A 20,334-nucleotide genomic window follows, 5' to 3' on the forward strand; every position below is an offset into this window, starting at 1 on the left:
GCTCACTTGGTTGGCAGCTAGGTGCTACTGCCCATGTTACTTGGGGTGGGCCGCAACGTGGACGAGGAAAAGTGTCTTCCAGTTGCTTGTCGCTGACCGCAGCAGTGTGACGAGAACACTCGTGTGCTGGGTCCTGCCTGCCTCAACAATCTGGGCTCCAAGGGTCAGCCTCTTGCGTTTTGACTCCCAGCTCCAGCTCATACCAGCTGTGCAATCTTGAGCAAGTGGCTTAGCCTCTCTGAACCTCAGTTCTCTCCTTGGCAAAATGACACATCCCTCTTAGAGCTTTTTTTGGCTTTAACGTGACAGTCAGTGGAGACACCTGACACAGCCCTCCGTAAACACTCGTTATTCTCTGCATAATTCTTCTTCTCTGTGACCACTAGCACACCATCCTGAAACCACCCCCTCTCTGCTTTGAGGGCCCGCTTTTGTACCTAAACTGAATGCCTTTGACAGTCTCCAGTTGGGGGTCAGAGAACAGCTGTGCCAGCCGGCAGTGCCAGAGGAATGAAGGATGAGGTGCCTTGTGACGCAGGGGAGGAGAGAACGTGCTCAAAAGCCCGTAGCCTCCGCCTCCCCCACCCCTCAGCCCCAGATCCCTTTCTCATATTACCTGCCCTCCCCCATCACCAAAGGTTCTCAGCCTTGCCGTGCCACGTGGCCCACCGAAACCCCATCCCTTCTAGGAAAGCCCCTCTTGTGCCACCTGGGCAGCTATCAATAGCCAGTGTGGGGACGGGGAGTTGCACAGAGGTGGAGTCTCTGGGAATTTTGCCTAATCGAGAGGGTGTGAGGATTCAGATCCCCAACGCCAACCCTGCATAAGCCTGGGGTGCTAAGTGTGGTCTAGAGATTGGGGGTTCATTTACAACAGCCCAAGGGACTCGATGGACACGAGGTTGAGTAAGCTCCAGGAGTTGGTGATGGACAGGGAAGCCTGGCGTGCTGCAGTCCATGGGGTTGCAAAGAGTCAGACACGACTGAGCAACTGAACTGAAGGGCTTTGTTGTGAAGGGGGGTGTGGACAAGTGTGGGGAAGAAGGGAGCCCAGGGAAGGCAAGAGAAAGTTCTGAGTGCTAGTCCTCCTTGCCTGGGATCAGTCAGTTCCCATCCCTACTTGGGGCTTTGAGGCTTTTGCTTCCTCAAAGCAGAAAAGAGATGATCCCCCTTTGGATTCATTAATCCTTTTGAGAATAAGGCCCTGGGAGCCTCCTGACAGGGCCATATGGTTTCCTTATCTTCCTTATCGCCCAGCACTCACCTTCCATTCGGAATGTTTATCCCAAGATAAAGATCAGATTCCACTTAGGATGATTGAATGGGGGCCTCCTTTGGGTATTTCCCCCACAATTTCAAATGAATGGACCATCCAACCCAATAATAAATGAGCCAGACCAGGCTCTGATCATGGATAGGACACCCCCACAGTCTCGCAGGCCCCCTCCGTAGATCCCCCAAATCCTCTCCCCTCTCTTCCACCTGAGCAGCTCCACTCTTGCCTGCTTTGTATAGTGGAGCTCCCATTGGACAAAGTGTAAAACTGCCTTAAATGATGCTTTAAAATAAGCATTTAAAAAATTTAATTTGTGAGGTATTTCACATTCACTTTTTGATATTTAGTCTTCAAAATCTAGTGTGTGTTTGATGTTTATATCATGCGTCGATTCAGACTAACCACATTCCAAGTGTTCTGTTGGCCCAGTGGCTAGTGGCTCTTGTGTTGGACTGGGAGGGTCTAGACAGACTACAATAAGACAGCCGAGGCCAGGAAAGACTGTCATGGGCAGCATGGCCATCACCCTTGAGCTGGCTGCCATTGAAAGGCTCTGGGGAAACATGGACAGTCCATGAGTTTGTTCCCAGTCAAAACGAAGATCCAGACTCCATCCTCCTGCCCCCTAGCCTTTCCCTTCCCAGGAAGGAAGACACACACACCCCACAATGTTTTTTTAAATGATAGCCAATTTTATTGCTGTTTATTTAATGCTAGTCATTTCAGGTGCTAGTAAACTTGTTCACTGAGCCTCTATCACTACGGTACTTTTCCTTTGGGCTGTTTCAAGGTGAAGATGGTGTTGGTTGACATCAAACATCCATTCAGTGGGTTTCACTGTACTTTGTCAGAAGACGAGGGAGCCCTGGCTCTCCCTGAGTAGTCGGCCAGATAGTGGTCACCAATGCCAATAGATGCACCCTAATTCTAGGAAGGAGGAGACGTGATTCAGACACAGACAGGACACTTGGACAAAGCTGCTACTACTTATTCAGATGCCATATTGTGTTCTAAACATGGAACCAGAAGAGGACCGTGTCTGTGTTTAGTGATTTCCATGCACATGCGTGGTTCCTTCTGCCCACGGTGAGTCTCTAATGAGTTAATAATGCAGTAGTTCTCCTGCTGCAGCTGAACTGTACCCAGTGCCTCCCCTGCTCTTAAGAACAAGATAAACATACAAAGAGAAAGATGGGAGGGAAGACCTCTGGCAAAGCAGAAGGATGTTAAAGATGCCAGCCATGTACATCACATGGAGAAAAAAAAGGTGGGGGAAATGTTCCAGGCCTCCTGGGGAGGCCTTCCTGATCATTCTGTATAAGAGTTGGTCTCCGGCCCTCTCTCACTGTTTCATTTTTTCAAGTATTTATTTATTTGGCTGCTCTGGGTCTTATTTGCATCATAATCTTTCATTGCATCTTTCATTGCTGCATACAAACTCTCTAGTTGTGGCACTTGGGCTTAGTTGGTCCATGGCATGTGGGATCTTAGTTCCCCGACTAGGGATCGAACCCGGGTCCCCTGCATTGCAAGGCAGATTCTTAACCACTGGACCTCCAAGGAAGTCTCCTTTGCTTCATTTTTCTTCATAGTCCCTGTAAGTCTCGACATGCCCTTACATTTTTCTTTGTTGACTGTCCTCAGTTTGGTTCTTGCTGCACTCCAGTGCCTAGGAGGGTGTCTGTCACTGTTAGTAAGCATTTACTGACTGAATAAATAGTGCTGAGAGGTTGTGCAGGCCCCAAAGAGCTGTGGTCCCCAGAATAGCAAGAGGAGGAGAGCGAGGCCTTCAGAAAGGCAATGAGGGCAGGACATGGTGGGGAGGGATGTGAAGACACAGAGTGAGATGGTGGTCTGTGTGTGCGATTCCCCTAGTAATGGGAGACAGAGAAAAATTTGAGAAAGTGGAGGAATGTGATTGCAGCACAAAAGCAGTGAGATTATTTTGTCAGCAACATTTGGATCCCATTGGTGATGAGAGACATGTGGGCCCGGCAAGGAGACAATTGTGGTAGTCAAGACAGGATGTGAATAAGACATAAAGAAGTGTTTCATCAGTGGGGATGGAAAAGAACCAGGGCTGCAGTAGCCAAGACAAGGAGTAGGAAGGGTCAGCCCCAGCATTCCCATGGGCTGCGTCTCATCCACCCGCAGTGTGCTACACACGTGCACAAGGGCAGACACGCGTGCAAACCCACACACATACCCACATGCACGCCAGGACCCACTAGGCTGCCAGCAAGAACAGTGCATTCAAAAGTCCCCATCACACGTTTTAGCACAACTGCAGACTCCACTTTCTGCTTCGATCTCTGGTCTTTGTCTTCTTTTGGCTTCTTCCCATTTCCATGAAGGCAGCTTGGTGGGGACAGAGGAAAAGGACCCAGAAACTCCAAAGGAGGAGGCAGTATCTTGTCCATTCGCCAGGCTTGCTTCTGCCTAGTTTGGGAGGGAAGAGGCATGGAAGAAGGCTGTGTAGTCCCCTGGACTACATTAAGGAGAGGAAAGCCACAGGGAAGGAAAGCCTGGAAGAAGAGAGAAATCTTTGAATTGATTGCTGCCATCCTAACACATGGTCACACATGTGTGGGCCACGTGAAGGGGCTGTCATTGAGACTGGGGACCCGGAGGAGGTGAACAAGCTTGTTCGGAGTGGGTGGGGACATGCTCAGGGATCCAGCTGAAACAGGATTTTATTTTTAAAGAGGCTTAGATTGATGTCTCTGCTAGCCTAAATATAACCGAGCAGCCAACTTCTTCCCAGCTCAGCCAGGCCTCCAAGCAAGCTCCAAGGGCCTGTGTTTAAAAAGAAAAAAAAAAGGAGAGGGGGAAGAGAGAGGAATCCACAGATGCAAAAGGTCATGCAGTTAGCCCTCTAAGTGTGCTGGGAGGAGGAAGATGGATGAGCTGGCTGTGTATACGATGCAACTCCAGCCTCACCCTCCAGCACGAAAGATGGAAGGTTGTTGCGGGGAGGGGAAACAGACACCCACCTTGTGTCTGGGCTCTGCCTGGCCTGGTGGGCACCGTGGCAATCCAGGCTTGTGCTCAGGGGAGCCGACAGTCCAGTGGCAGGGAGGGAAGCAGGGGTGAACAGGTTCATGGCGTTGCAGCACAGCGACAAGGATGGGCCCTACTCGAGAGGCAAGCGGATGGTGGGCTGTGAGCATTCTTCCACGTGGCTGGAGGACTCAAGAAGCCCCGTCTTGGAGAAGGAAGGATTTTAAGTGGGAAGATTTTGACAAAGATGGAGAGGGAACAAAGAAGAAGCAGAGACAACAGTGGACAGGATAACATTTCGGCAGCTCTGAGTTTGGATCTGACAAACGTGCAAGAACGGGAGAGAGACCGAGAGAGAGTAAGTGGCGGGGAGAGGCTTGGACCTCCAGGCTCTGTGCCTCTTCCAGAGGCTCACCCTGGAGTCTGTAGACAAAGGGGAGCCATTGAAGACTGGCGGGGTTGGGGGGGACAGCAGCGACATGACCCAGATAGACTGAAGGAAGGTTGCTTTGGCAATGAGGTGTAGGGTGAAGGAGAACAGGGAGTCTCTGTGATGCGGAGAGCCAGGGACACAAAGATCAGTGAGGGCTCTGAGCTCGCTGAGGTTCACTAGCTGCTGCAGCAGACTCCCGAACCTCAGACACACAATAAGAGTTTATTCCTTGTTCACGTACAGCTCACTCAGCCCGGGGCTGGGTGTGGGGCTCTGCCCCTCCAGTAACTCAAGGACTCAAGGATCCTGACTGAGGGAGGCTCCGTCCCCTACAGCATGCAGCGCTGGAGGTCACCCTGCAATTGACATCTACCTGGCACAGGGTTTTTCTTTTTTATATGAACCAGGCATTCTGCTGACCAGGCTCCAGGTGCCTGCAGTGGCCCCATGAATAGTCCCTGACTGGCCATGCATCTCAGAACATGGCAGTCAGGAGGTCGTCTCAGCTGCAAGGACAAGGAGAGGGACTCAGATCTGAAGGGGTATATTGACAGCAGAAATGAAAATCTTTCATTTATATGAGGTGGGCAAGTGGGTAGAGTGGCCACATTTAGGAGTTAGGAGGAGGAGAAGCCAGAGAAGAAAGTCAAGGGAGGCAGCTTGAGGGGGAAAGAGAAAGAATGGGTCAGTGCTGCAATCTTCAGGGAAGGGGTACTCAGGAAGAGCCTTTGAATGCAACTCTCGCAAGGCCTGGGAGTGGGGTGAGGAAGCAGCCAGCAATGACTCCCTAGGACTTTCCATAAGCACACCCCTGAACTAGGTGTGCGTGACCCCTGGGAAGGCATGAACTGCACTAATGACTCGCTTGGAGCAGCAGCAGGAACATGGACTTTGGGGTGAGAAGATCTGGTTTTGCATCCAGGCATCGCCATCTTCACTTGAGCAAACACGTATCTCTCTGAGTCTGTTTCCTTACCTGTTGACCTACCTCTCAACCCTGTGGGAAGGGTGAGAAGTAATCTATCCCTTGTGTAAAGTGCTTCGCTCAGTGTCAGTTTTGGGTAATTCGTGCAGCAAACATTTATTGTGCACGTACTAGGGGCCAGGTAACCTTATTAGGCTTTGGGTATTTAAAGGACCCAGGCAAAATTCCTGCCCTCAAGAGGCTTATACTCTGGTAGGGCTGATAGCCACAGAAGCAGATCCTTAAAATACAACAGGATAAATGCAGTATTGGAAGTATTTCTAAATGGGGAGTTCCAGCCATGGCTGGCTGCAGGAGATGACTGGCTGACTCTTAGTAGAAAAGAGTTCTTGGAATAGAAATCCCAAAGATAAACCCAAGATCCTATGGGGATCTTATCTTTGACAAAGAAGGCAAAAATATGCAATGGAGAAAAAACAGTCTCTTCAGTAAATGGTGCTGGGAAAATTGGGCAGCAATGTGCAAAAGAATGAAATCAGAACACTTCCTGACACCATACACAAAAATAAACTCAAAATGGATTAAAGACCTAAATGTAAGACCAGAAGCTATAAAACTGCTGGAGGAAAACATAGGCAGAATACTCTTTGATGTAAATCACAGCAAGATCCTCTATGACCCACTTTCCAGAGTAATGGAAATAAAAACAAAAATAAACAAATAGGACCTAATTCAACTTAAAAGCGTTTGCACAGTGAAGGAAGCTATAAGCAAGGTGAAAAGACAGCCTTCAGAATGGGAGAAAATAACAGCAAGTAAAACAACTGACAAAGGATTAATCTTCAAATTCTTGCAGCTCAATACCAGAAAAATGAACAACCCAATCAAAAAGTGGGCAGAAGACCTAAGCAGACATTTATCCAAAGATGGCTAATAAATACCTGAAAGGATGCTCAACATCTCTCATTATCAGAGAAATGCAAATCAAAACTACAATGCAGTATCATCTCACACCAGTCATGATGACCATCAACAAAAAGTCTACAAACAATAAATGCTGGAGATGGTGTGCAGAAAAGGGAACCCTCTTTTCTGTTGATGGGAATGAAAATTGATACAGCCACTCTGGAGAACAGTATGCATATGTATGTGTTTTCAATCAAGTCCAACTCTTTGTAACCCCATGAACTATAGCCCTCAAGGCTCCTCTGTCCACGGGATTTTCCAGGTAAGAATACTGGAGTGGGTTCTCATTTCCTTCTCCAGGGGATCTTTGCAACCCAGGGATCAACACTGTTTCCTGTGTCTCCTGCATTGGCAGGCAGATTCTTTGAGCCAGTAGGGAGATTCCTTTAAAAGCTAGGAATAAAATTACCATATGACCCAGCAATCCAGCTACTGGGCATATACCCTTAGGAAACCATAACTGAAAAAGGCACATGTACCCCAATGTTCATTGCAGCATTATTTACAATAGCTACAACTTGGAAGCAACCTAGATGTCCATTGACAGATGAATGGATAAAGAAGTTGTGGTATATATACACAATGGAATATTACTCATCTATGAAAAGGAATGCATTAGAGTCAGTTCTAATGAGGCAGATAAACCTAGAGCCTATTATACAGAATGAAGTAAGTCAGAAAGAGAAAGACAAATATCATATATTAACACATATATATGGAATCTAGAAAGATGGTACTGATGATCTTATTTGCAGGGCAACAAAGAAGACACAGACATTAAGAATAGACTTTTGGTCACAGTAGGGGAGGGAGAGGGTGGGATGACTTGAGAGAGTCGTATTGAAACATATATATTACCATATGTAAAATAGATAGCCAGTGGGAATTTGATGTATGATCCTGGGAACCCAAAGCCAGTGCTCTGTGACAACCTAGAGGGGTTGGATGGGGAGGGAAGTGGGAGGGAGCTTTGAGAGGGAGCTTTATGAGGGAGAGGACATGTGTAAGCTTGTGGCTGATTCATGTTGATATATGGCAGAAACCATTACAATATTGTAAAATATTTATCCTCCAATTAAAAATAAGATTTGGGGGGAAAAAAAAGAGTTCTTGGAGGGTTAGTGTGCTGTGGGCATTGCTAGCATGCTGATTCACGCAACAAATATTTATGTGTTCATTGCAATTCATGCAATGAGCACCTACTGAATGCTCAGAAGGTTGCCCCTAAGGTCTTGGAGGAGAGGTGAGCATTCTGCGGGGTTTTGGGGTCTGCCCCTCTTCTGGTGCCAGGCTGAGGCTCAGGACCCTTGCCGTGGGGCCTGTTCCTGGTCACCCGATTACAGGAACTACCTCTTTCTGCCTCTTCTCTGCCCCCCTAGGAACCCCTGGGATCCTTCCCTGTGAGACCATCAAAGGATCGTCTGCAGTACATTTTCTTTGAGGCCAGGACTCCATCCTGGGACCCCATATGAAAACAGGGCCCAGGTTTCTGCTGCCACTTTTTGAAGCCCTCACACCACCCTGAGGGTTGCCCTCCTTTGTGAATCTCTGCCTCAAGAGCAGGGCTGTGTTAGAAGAGGCATCACCCCTCCATCCATTTCCTGTCTAACCTCGGAGTGTCCTTTGTTCAGACTCTCCTAGAAATGTCTTCAAACAGTGGTTCCGGTTGGGACCATGCCTCAATTTGGGTTTTATTTTATTTTCTTAATTAACTCCACACCTGCAATTGCCAGGTTATCTATGGTCATGCTGGAGACATTAGGAAAAAACAAAACTATTAGTATAGAGAGAAGAGAACAAAAATAGTGTCACAGTCAGGGGGAACCATTGCTGGCATTTTGTGTTTCTCTCCTGTCATAGTTTGAGTCAACTCCGGGAGTTGGTGATGGACAGGGAGCCCTGGCGTGCTGCAGTCCATGGGGTCGCAAAGAGTCGGATACGACTGAGCAACTGAACTGAACTGAACTGAACTGAACTGAACCTGTGTTTATTGTTCTATGTACTTGAGATCATAGCTTTGGCCTCACTTGTTTTAAATTTTTTATTGTGGTAAAACATACCAAAAATTTACCACCTAAGCCATTTTTTTTTAATGAATTTATTTATTTTAGTTGGGGATACAGACAAGCAAAAGCTGAGGGAATTCAGCACCTAAGCCATTTTTAAGTGTACAGTTAAGTGTAAATTAGGTACATTTACATTGTTGTACAACCATCACCACTTTCCATCTCCAGGACTCTTCCTCTTGCACAACTGAAACTCTGTACCCATTAAACACCAATTCCTCACGGCCCTTCCCCCCAGCCTCTGGCAACCACCACTCTAGTTTCTTTCTCTATTATTTGACTACTCTTAAGTTTCTTAAATAAGTGATGAAAGTGAAAAGTAAAAGTGAAAGTCGCTTAGTCATGTCTGACTCTTTACAATCCCATGGATTATACAGTCCATGGAATTCTCCAGGCCAGAACCCATGTCTCCCACGCTGCAGGTGGATTCTTTACCAGCTGAGCCACAAGGGAAGCCCAAGAATCCTGGAGTGGGTAGCCTATCCCTTCCCCAGTGGATCTTCCCAACCCAAGAGTCAAACTGGGGTCTCCTGCATTACTGACAGATTCTTTACCAACTGAGCTATCACGGAAGCCCACTTACATGAATAAATGATATCACATAGTATTTGTCTTTTAGTGACTGGCTTATTTCACTTAGAAAAATGTCCTCAAATTTCATTCATGTGGTAGCATATGTCAGAATTTCTTTTCTTTCTTAAGGCCAAATAATATTTCATTGCAATACTACATTTTGCTTATCCCTACGTCAAGGCTATATATTGTCACCCTGCTTATTTAACTTATATGCAGAGTACATCATGAGAAACGCTGGGCTGGAAGAAACACAAGCTGGAATCAAGATTGCCAGGAGAAATATCAATAACCTCAGATATGCAGATGACACCACCCTTATGGCAGAAAGTGAAGAAGAACTAAAGAGTCTCTTGATGAAAGTGAAAGAGGAGAGTGAAAAAGTTGGCTTAAAGCTCAACGTTCAGAAAACTAAGATCACTTCATGGGAAATAGATGGGGAAACAGTGGAAACAATGTCAGACTTTATTTTTTTGGGCTCCAAAATCACTGCTGATGGTGATTGCAGCCATGAAATTAAAAGACGCTTACTCCTTGGAAGGAAAGTTATGACCAACCTAGATAGCATATTTAAGAGCAGAGACGTTACTTTGCCAACAAAAGTCCGTCTACTCAAGGCTATGGTTTTTCCAGTGGTCATGTATGGATGTGAGAGTTGGACGATGAAGAAAGCTGAGCACCACAGAATTGATGCTTTTGAACTGTGGTGTTGGAGAAGACTCTTGAGAGTCCCTTGGACTGCAAGGAGATCCAATCAACCCATCCTAAAAGAGATCAATCCTGGATGTTCATTGGAAGGACTGATATTGAAGCTGAAACTCCAATACTTTGGCCACCTCATGCGAAGAGTTGACTCATTGGAAAAGACCCTAATGCTGGGAAGGATTGGGGGCAGGAGGAGAAGGGGACGACAGAGGATGAGATGGCTGGATGGCATCACTGACTCGATGGACATGGGTTTGGGTAAACTCCGGGAGTTGGTGATGGACAGGGAGGCCTGGCGTGCTGCAATTCATGGGGTCGCAAAGAGTCAGACACTACTGAGCGACTGAACCGAACTGATATCCATCAATAGACACTTGGGTTTCTTTCACATTTTAGCTATTATGAATAATGCCACTATAAACATAGGTGTACAAATAATCTCTTCAAGACACTTCTTTTAATTCTTTGGGGTATATACCCAGAAGTGGAATTGCTGGATCATATGTTAGTTGTATGTTTAATTTTTTGAGGAACTGCCCTACTGTTTTCCACATTGGCTGTACTGTTTTACCTTCCTACTGACAGTGTACAAGTGTTCCTATTTCTTCATCACATTCTCCTGTGCCTGCTTGTTTGTTAACTTTACCTCCTATTATAAGTATTGTCCTTATGACCTTGATGCTGGGAAAGATTCAAGGCAGAAGGAGAAGAAGGCAACAGAGAATGAGATGGTTGGATGGCATCACTGTTTTAATGAACATGAGCTTGTGCAAACTCCGGGAGATGGTGAGGGACAGGGAAACTTGGCATGCTGCAGTCATGGGGTCGTGAAGAGTCAGACACGACTTGGCGGACTGAACAACAATGTTTAAGTATTGTCATTAGAAACTTCAGACACAGACCCTCTCCCATTCTCCTAAGTGGGAAATTTATGATTATTTTCTTTTGATACTTTTGCTATCATGATAAATAAAATTGTAACAAAGATCTGTGCTTGAATCTTTGCAGCATTTTGGATTATTTCCATAAGCAAGGATTGACAGATAAAATATAGGATGCTCAGTTAAATTTGCATTTCAGAGAAACAATAAATAATTTTTTAGTATTTTAGTCCCCAAAATATTGTCAGGGACAAACTTATTCTTAAAACATATTTGTTGTACACCTGAAATTCATATTTAACTGAGTTGTTCTGTATTTTTATTTGCTAAGTCTAGCCAACTTACCATAGGTAGAATTCTCAGGAGTGGAAGTAATGGGTCAAAGTTGATGACCATTTTCAAGAAACATATGGCAAAAGGTCTTTTCAGTAAAGTGATGCTAGTTTTTCCCCCAACCGTGAGTAAGAATGCCTGTTTCCCTACAAAACTGGCATCTTTGAGTTATTTCATTTAAAAATAAGCAAAACTTTGCTTTTTAATAGGAAGAAAATGATTGATCACAAAGTTTTGATTATCAATGAATCTGGTCCTTTCTTTCCAAAGGTTGGTCTTTTGCACTTCCTTTTACATAAACTATGTGTTCCTGCCTTTGCTCACTTATCTTTTTGTTTTTCTTGTCAAACTATATGAACTCTTAAAGGATAAATAACCTTTTGTCATTCACTATTTCATTGCAAATATTTCTCCCAGCTTGTTGTTTGCCTTTTAGTTATGCTTCTATAATTTTCAAAGTAAAGGTGTTTAAACATTTTTATATAGTCAAATCTCTAGTTTTTCATGACCCTTCTAGTTGGGTTGAGTCTAGAGTTCTCTTTCATTTAGAGATTAGGTATGTTTAGATACTTATATTTCCCTCTAGAAGTTTGTGTAGGTACTTTTACCTGTTTTTTGTCTATTTGTTTTTATATTTAACTCTTTAAAGCATTTGGAGTTTATTTGGAAATGATGTCCAATGAGTCTCTGAATAAATTTTTCTCTCAAATCTCTAGTTTGTTTCAGCTCTATTTGCTGAATAAAGTCCTTCCCTTCTCAATGATTTGTGGAAACTCTTAATCTTATACATAAAGAAAAATCCATGTTTCTTAAAAGTGAACTTACCAATGTCATTTAATCATTCATATAGTCAAAAAATATTTATTGAGCACCTACTGTAGGTCAGGTACATATTTAAGATTTCTTCCAACATTAAAATTCTAAATATATGGGAACGTCTATCCATGTATTTTCACATCTTTGGAAGAAATGGACATAATTTGCTTTACTTGTTGGCTTTTATTTATGTGTCTTACATTAATCTACTTTGCGTGCATTTATGCTAAGTTACTTCAGTCGTGTGCAACTCTTTGTGACCTCCATGGACTGTAGCCCACCAGGCTCCTCTGTCCATGGGATTCTCCAGGCAAGAATACTGGAGTGGATTGCCATGCCCTTCTCCAGGGAATCTTCCTGACCCAGGGATCAAACGCATATCTCCTACATCTAAAGCTTAATTTTATTCATCTCCTTTCTAGGAGTTCTACCTCTTATCATTGTATCGTGTCTTATTGCATTAGAAGAAACTTCAAATGATTTTTATATAATAAAATTGTATAGTTTCACGTAATCTTTATTTTATCTCCACTTTTAATGACAATGTCTCTAATGTTGTGCCATTTAGAATAGTCTTGGCGGTCCAGTGGTTAGGACTCAGTGCTTTCACTCCTGAAGGCCCAGGTTCAACCCCAGTCAGGGAACTAAGGTCCCACAAGACACATAGCATGCCCCCCAAAAAATAATAATAGCTAAATAAATAAATTTAATGTAATAAATGTAATAAGTAGATAATATAAAATTTTAAAAAAACAATAGCCTTGGCTTTTAATATAGGTAAAGCCTCTGCCTACAATGTGGGAAACCTGGGTCTGATCCCTGGGTCAGGAAGATCCCCTGGAGAAGGAAATGGCAACCCACTCCAGTACTCTTGCCTGGAAAATTTCATGGGCTACAATCCATGGGGTCACAAAGAGTCGGACACGACTGAGCAACTTCACTCGATTTAAGAAACATTTCCATGTTAAGAAAGTAATAGCCTCTTCTTATTTTTCTAAGAGGTTTCTTTTTTTTAAAGAAAAGGAAAATCAGAAATGATTAATTTTGCTTAATGCATTTTGTAGTTGGGGCTCCCCTGGTGGCTCAGCTGGTAAAGAATTTGCCTGCAATGCGGGAGACCTGGGTTTGATCCCTGTGTTGGGAAGATCCCCTGGAGAAGGGAAAGGCTACCCACTCCAGTATTCTGGCCTGGAGAATTCCATGGACTGTATAGTCCAGGGGGTCGCAAAGAGTTTCACACGACTGAGTGACTTTCAATAATTAATAATAATAATAAAATTGTGCCATTTTTATAGTTTTTCATTTGAAGTACAAGTACTGCTGGTTCACCAAATTGCATGAGGTAGAATTTGAGTAAATATACACAATCCCCACCACATTATATTATATGGTGCCTTTGTGAGCAGCAACTCTGAACTTGAACTATTTGTTAAAATCTTGATTGCACAAGCCTAGTAATAAAAAAACTTGAAGATCCTCCAAATTCATATGTATATATATATATATAAATATATTTGTGGAGTTTTACAATTATGTATAATAGTAAATAAACATATACTTTATATGCATGTGTGTATATTTAGTATAATATGTACATTATAAAAGACAACAAATTAAATTTTTAAAATAAATATTCTAATCTTTTTCCCTTACCCCAATAAATCAGTTTTCACATACCCTACTTCCATGACAAGTCATATAAAAGATGAGTATTAGTGGGATATTTAGAGGTTCATTCTACCATGGGTGAATACTGAGTTGTGTGGACCATCTGCACACTCATGTCTATCAGTCATCAAAGATACCAAATAATGTATTTGAATTGGAATATTAACAACTCAAAATGCCCTCTGAAGCTTGTAGAATTTTATAAGCTAGTGGGATTAAGCAAAACCACACACACACACACACACACACACATACACAGGAAAAGCAAGTTATTCAACTCTGCCCGAACTTGTGCAAGTTATGTAGCTCTTTGGGACTCAGTTTCCTCATTACTAAAATGACAGGGTTAGGCTAGATAACTGCCGAGCCCCTTGCTGCACTGACATTTTGTAACAGTGATGACCCTGGAGGGGTATCAGGTTAGGGGAGAAGCAAGTCTGCACGTCAGTCAGCTGGACAGCTCTGTTATTAGGAAATCAAGCAGAGTGTGATCCTAGGGTGGACAACCAGGAGTGCAGTGTGCATTGCAATCAGTCCTGGCCATCCCCAAGGGCAACCCTGGCACCAGACAGAGCGATGGGACATGAAGAATTTGGAAATCTTTAGGAGGGATCAGAGAAAGACAACATAAAGATTAAAGCCTTGGAAAATGGGTCCTCTGAGAAAATGTTAAAGACTTGGAATTCCTCAGGTTGAAGAAGGACATATTAAGATGAATCTAGCCTGGAGCTCCTTGTGTTTGAGTAAGTGTTTTAAAGAGATTGTGGCAGTCTTAGACAAAGCATTTCTGTTGCAAAGAAGAGACCTCCTCTAGATAGATCATAGAAATCCACAAGGACTCAGGAACAGACAGCTGTGAGGGGCTCAGCCAGCCCTCCTTTAGCGACTTCACATTCTACACGTTCTCCAAACCTCTGCTCTCCACTTCTTACTCCCACTTTCCGCTTAACCGTAGGAAAGTCAGCTCTCAGCCAACATCATGGCCCCATCATAGCTACATTTTCAACGTCAGTGTCCAATAGGCCCAGTCTTTCCATTTCCAATCCTAGATTTCCCTGAAAGGACTGATTTATCCTGGCTCATCTTTTTGAGCCAGGCCATCAATCTTTGGTCATCATTGGTTGGGTCACCCTTAAGTGGGTGCCCACCCATGATCCAATCATGTGCAGAAGGGAGATGGATTATGTGTTCCAGAGCACGGTTTGTCTAGGGCACATTTCCTCAGATCAGCAAGTGGGCAAATCGGCCATGAGGCACACCTCAGCAAAGGGACCAACTGTCTTTTAATCTGACACTGATATGAGAATAAAATATGTCTGACCCTGAGCTCTTATATAAGAGAAAGTTGTAATAGCACTTCTCAGGACCCTCTTTGAAATAATATGAGATTCCTTCTGTCTTGAGTCAACCTAACAGAGTGCTGCCTTGGTGCTGTGGCCTGGGCTGCAGGGCATCTGAGAGTCCCCTTTTGGCCTGTTGTTCTGGGAAAATAGAATGTCACTTCCCCTGGTGGAGCCTAATTTCTCTGTCTGAACTTTGCTGATGGGAGATGAGCTATTTGAGGACTTGACACAGCACTGAATCTGATTAACCACAGAAAGAATATCACTGCTTAACCAGAAGATAGCAGAAACAACCCAGAACATTTAGTCCCTCCCAGGTTGGCCTGATCTGTTTCCATCCATTTTGAATATCCAGTTTCTACCTAGAACCAACACACAACCCAATTCCTTCCTATCCTCCCATCTTTTGATGCTACATGAGGCTCTTCTGCTCAGCATCCTGCCTGGATGCATCTTCTAGCACATCGAAAATGGGACATTCGTAAGCAAGTGAGTAGAGTCATTCTTTATGGTCTTTTTCCTATGCTGGGTTTAATCACACTACCAGCTTCACATACAGGCAGGCAAAAAATCCATTGACCTCAAATCCATAGGCCTTGAGAACATAGGGTTCAAAGGAGAATCAGACTTCCCTTACCCAAAACATAACTACCCAGACACCTCACTATCTAAAATCAGACTAGAACCTGGAGATGAGCCAAGTGACGTCTAAGTAGCCAAAATTATCTGCATAGGCTCATATTGGTTTATTTAAAGTAGCATATAATTCAAAGCAACTGTCCCCAGAGAACAAGATGAACTATTACCCTCTAAGAAAGACTGAATAAATCCTATAGGAATAGAAGAGGCTAAATTCCTCACTCATATTCTGTTTACTTTCTGTTTACACAGAATTTTAACGACGTGCCATATCTGGTTTCTCAACTCAGAACAGACTAAAAAAAGTTAGGTCGTGGAGTAAAATGGCATGCTCCCTGATAAAAAGTAGACCCAGGAACCCCAAAAGCACAACAATATGAAGCGACTTGGGATAGAGACAATGGCCACACATATCTCCAAAGTCTTGGGTCCACTGGAAGAACAGCACGGTGACTAAAGTTTATTAAGATAACTTTAAGCATAATAACAATATTAAATTAAAATCAGCATACTCCATCTCAAAACCTAGGAAGTGAATGTTTTTTTTTAGAAAAACTTCCATTCAAAATAATTACATTTTAAACGTAATGTTTCAAAGGGCAAACCTTGAGCTAGCCGGAAAGTTCCACTGTCCGGAATAACACATTCCATTCTGGATAACTGAAGTTTTATTATAGCTCCATTTGAACCCCTAGACTTTTTCCTAAAGGACGATGGAGCACTTAACTGGGGAAATCCTGTTGCTTTGACTTATATGCTTTTTCTAATAAAGCAACAGGGGCTTAAGGAGGTTTTACTGTATTTGGTTTGCAGGCTTCTTTTGGCACCATCTCTTTAAAAGGCTGCCTGCCTTTGAACTAATCCTCTATTTATAATCCAGCTGGAGAAAGGCCTCAGCAATATATACAAATTCCTAGGATTTACAGAGTGCTGCTCACGGAGCTCTGAGCCCCCACGCCGAACCCCTGCCTCGGCCCTCACTCTCCAGAAAGACCCCTGTGGCATCCTCACCCACATCTCGGTGCCTTGGCCACCTGGCACGCCCAGGAATGTACCGATGTCCTTGGAGGAGAGCACAGGGCTTGTCCGGGGACATGGGCATGAGCTGGATCAGGCTCCGTAAACACCATCACTCACTCTTGACAGCCTGCACTGCTCAGACGCCCTTTCCTAAGGGCCCGGGGCTGAGGCTTCGTGCACGGCTCTCCCCTATCAAGCCGTTCTTTTCTTATAACTCATTCCCTCCCTGAAACGATGCCAACTTCACATTTTCCTTTTTCCCTCCTCGCACAAATTATTGCAAGTCATGGCAGTCTAAATATAGCCCCCGGTCTGTTTTCCAGATGCGGAGGCCTCGACATTTTCCTGATGTCTCTCCAGCTGCCTCTCTGCTCTTGCTTTCCTTTCTCCTTCTTTCTCGCCTTTTTTTCCTCCCTGATATTCCTGCCCTCTGCCTCCCAGGCTCCCCTTGTCTTTCCTGCTTCCCCAGTTCAAAGGAAAGTTCTAGAAGCAAGTCCTGAAACCTGGCCAGCCCTCTCCCCAGAGCTCCAACAGTGCCAGTAGAGGAGTGGGGATGTAATAAAAGGAAAAAGGCACTTACTTGCTCTGTCCAGGGACCATTTAACCTCCATCCCTCTCCCTATCCCCACAGGCTTCTTCTTCTTCAGTCCTGGGCACCAAAGAGTGACTGGTCATGTCCTCCACTTAGAAACCTCCTGTGTTACTGAAGTACAGCCACTAGGACTCCCTTCGGCCATCACTTCCTTGAGATTAAACAATATCATTCCTTTGTATTTCTTTATCAGGCCTAGGCGTCCAGAACTTTAATCATTTTTATAGATTCTATCTGTAATGACTCCAAGCTGGTCCTATCCCACCAGTACGACATGAAGCCAATCCTTGAGTCCTCTGCCCTAATAAGGGTCAACTCCTGCCGTGAGCCTGCACTGAAAGAATTCACCTGATACTTCTCCATTACAGGCTTCTGTCTAATTAAAAAACAGATACAGTGGAGATATGTGTTCATGCTAAACTTCACATCTACTCCAATGGTATTATATAGGTCCTTTCCTGCAGTGAATGCAAACGTCAATTCAAGTACATGTTTTATTCCATCCTTTTCAATATAATTCCTCACTATTGGTCAACTTTCTTAAGTTCTAATTACCTAGTCTCAAAGTGACCCACATGTTATAGATGGAGAGGACATAAAACTTAGTCTCCCCATGTACTTGTCAGATACCTCTTTAGGCCAAGCACTGCAGACAAAAAGACACAAATAAGAAGTCACCTTAGAGATATACATTCTAATACAGAGTGGCTCAATCTTGGCACTATTAACATGTAGGGCTAAATAATTCTTAGTCCTGGGGCTGTCCTGTGTATTGTACAGTGTTTAGCAGTATCCCTGGCCTCTACCCTCTACATGACAGTGAAGTGCTCCCCAAAGTTGTCTCCAGACATGGCCAAAAGTCCCCAGAAGGCAAAATCACCCCAGGGGATAGATAAATATATAATTGATGGTTACAGTTTTTTTTTAAGAAGTCTTACAAAAGAGGTGCAAACATGGGCCTGTGCATGGAGTTAGAGGGCATTTGAACTGTGTTCTAAAGGACAGATAAGCATTTCTGGGTAGAGACAATGTTAGGGGGAGGGGGAGGATATTCTAAGCAGAGAGAATGGCATGTACAAAGGCACAGGGGCATCGGGGAACAATTCCATGTGCCTGGCGTGGCAGGTACCTGGGCAGACAACAGGTGATGAGGATGAACTGGGGCTCGCCCCAGTTTATAAAGGGTCTTGTGTGGCTAAGATGCTTGCATGTGAGCCTGGGGATGAGGGAAAACAAGGAGATTTTCAGGCTGGGAAGTGTCGTGAGCAGATGCATTTTTGGTATGACAGGATGCTGGCAGGGAGGGTGGGGTGAGCCGGTATGGTGGTAATTCAGAAAGAGATGATGGGAGCTTGAATTAAAGCAGTGGTGCTTGGGGATGGAAGGAAGAGGCAGGATTTGGCAGCCCTCTCTGAGACAGAACATGCAAAACTCAGACACAGCGGTGGATGAGGGACAAAGAAAGAGAGCGGAGTTGGACATGACCCCGGTGCTTCGGAGTGGATGGGATCCATCTGCATCAGTCTTGGAGCTGAGGCCTGTTTTTATCCTGGAAACACTCTGGAGTTCGCACCACGTCTGCCTCACAAGGGAAAATGAGGCCCTGGAAATATGTTTACCTTAGGGAATGTTTACATTAAGCCTTCCTCCTCGCCTGCCTTTACACCAGACTCGTGGGAGGCAGCTGGTGGAAGGAACCTCACCTTTAGGAACTGGGTTAAGGGACTGAGCTTTGTGTTTTGTCACCAGCAGCGTCTGGCGGTCAGGTGGCTCTGAGCCTCAGTTTGTCCATTTGCGGTAGGAGAACCCGCCCCCCCACCTTCGCCCCCACCTCACCAGGATGTGGTGAGTGTGAAGAGGGCAGTTTCTGTGGGTGGCTCAGACCCCCGTAGGTACTTGGCACTTAATGCCTGCAGTTGGCCGGGATTGTGAGTGGTTGTAATCAGGCCTGATGGAAAGGCCCCTGACTCCACCGCGGCCTTGAGCAGCTGCCAACTCCTTGACGGCCTGCTTTGAGACTTGCCTGCAAATTCTTTTTTTTTTCAGGGTGTCTGGTTCCTGCAAAGAGGCTTCCCAAAATCTTCTCGGGCTCCAAGAAGCCCCTTTGGCTGTGCATCCCACTGTCCTTCATGGTCCCCCAGCTCAGAGGGAAGCTGAGACAATCCCAATTCATTTGGCTTCATGCAAACCCTCCCTTCGGACTCCCGCCATTGCTTCCCAGTTAAGCTAGAAGGAAAGAGCAGGCGGCTGGGATAGAAGCAGCTTAGAAAGAGGCTAGCCCAGCTGGCCAGTCATCATGCACTAGGGCGCACTAAGGACCACCTCTCCCAGCGTCTACTCTGCTGAGCAAGGTGTGTGGATGGTACCAGGAGACAAATGGTGGGTGTGAATATGTGTGTGCATATGATTGCGCGTGTGTGTTGGGGGTGGTGAGCTCACTGCCCCTCATTCCCAGGAGCCCCAGCACTGATGGTGATCTCTCTCAGTGCATGAACAAGGGTCTGCATTGTTAGCTGGCCTGTCTCTTGGTTTCTGATTCACCCCGGGCCACTGCAGCCTGAGCAGGTTTGCAGCTGCTCCGGGATATACTTTCCAGCACATTTAGGACTTGGAAGAGCCCCAGGTTTCAAGAACACATGGTGAGGGGGGAGGGAAGGGGCTCGAATGGAGTCAGAAGGGGAGAAGTGAGCTACTTCTTTCTTGCTTCAAGATGAAGCTCCATTTTCATCATCTGATAGCAGGAACAGCATCTGAGGACGCCGGATGAATTGCAAACCTGTGCAGGTCAGGGGAGAGGGCAGGCAAGTGGGGGGAGATGGGCAGATTTATTTCACCCTGGCTGAGGTCTTCTTGTGCAGCCCCGGCCCCTCTGACAGCTCCTGCTACAGTTACAGTCTCCGCCCAGCCCCAGTCTGCCTGCCCGGAGCCCTTGGGGCTCTTGCCTGCACCGGAAGTCAGCCCCGGGAGCTAGTCTCTGGCTTCCAATCATCAAGGCCAAGGGGCAAGAGAGGAGCCGGAGACTGGCTCTCAGATCTGGGGTCCTGGCGGAGCACCAGTGCCAGTGGGCCTGGTTGTACAAATGAGCAGCCTCTCTCCTC

At 45.2% G+C, this 20,334-nt stretch overlaps 2 protein-coding genes and 1 long non-coding RNA gene across 4 annotated transcripts in view; 2 read left to right on the plus strand and 1 right to left on the minus strand.

Annotated features, from left to right (window-relative positions):
- Positions 1–20,334, plus strand: part of RAD51B (RAD51 paralog B) — an 814,189-nt gene that overhangs the window by 765,968 nt on the left and 27,887 nt on the right. The gene's annotated exons all lie outside the window — the stretch shown is intronic.
- LOC145514761 (uncharacterized) lies at positions 1,948–4,784 on the minus strand. Of its 2 annotated transcripts, XM_081513498.1 has the most exons (4): positions 4,692–4,784; positions 4,270–4,409; positions 3,483–3,715; positions 1,948–2,203 (listed from the first exon to the last, which is right to left on the minus strand). In XM_081513498.1, exons 1-4 carry the CDS (start codon positions 4,755–4,757, stop codon positions 2,175–2,177), a joined length of 468 nt encoding a protein of 155 aa, XP_081369624.1. In that variant the 5' UTR covers positions 4,758–4,784; the 3' UTR covers positions 1,948–2,174. The 2 variants fall into 2 exon arrangements, 1 of the variants encoding a protein (XP_081369624.1); XR_014060440.1 differs by having other exon boundaries at positions 3,483–3,801; positions 4,270–4,771.
- Positions 4,158–9,270, plus strand: LOC145514764 (uncharacterized). The gene is made up of 2 exons (XR_014060444.1): positions 4,158–6,862; positions 7,980–9,270. It is a non-coding gene; the product is annotated as an uncharacterized LOC145514764 (long non-coding RNA).

The sequence above is a fragment of the Giraffa tippelskirchi genome, chromosome 7 (assembly GCF_054371585.1).
Source record: "Giraffa tippelskirchi isolate mGirTip1 chromosome 7, T2T-mGirTip1v1.2.pri, whole genome shotgun sequence".
NCBI classification, from domain to species: domain Eukaryota; kingdom Metazoa; phylum Chordata; class Mammalia; order Artiodactyla; family Giraffidae; genus Giraffa; species Giraffa tippelskirchi.

What these genes read in the sequence shown, in the direction of transcription:
- LOC145514761 (XM_081513498.1), bottom strand. Translation starts at nt 4,757, where the DNA reads ATGTCGCTGCTGTCCCCCCCAACCCCGCCAGTCTTCAATGGCTCCCCT. An exon ending in CTTTGTCTACAGACTCCAGG is followed by an intron (nt 4,410 to 4,691) that starts GTGAGCCTCTGG and finishes CCTCTCGAGTAG; the next exon opens with GGCCCATCCTTGTCGCTGTG. An exon ending in GGGTCCTGGCGTGCATGTGG is followed by an intron (nt 2,204 to 3,482) that starts GTATGTGTGTGG and finishes CCTCCTTCCTAG; the next exon opens with AATTAGGGTGCATCTATTGG.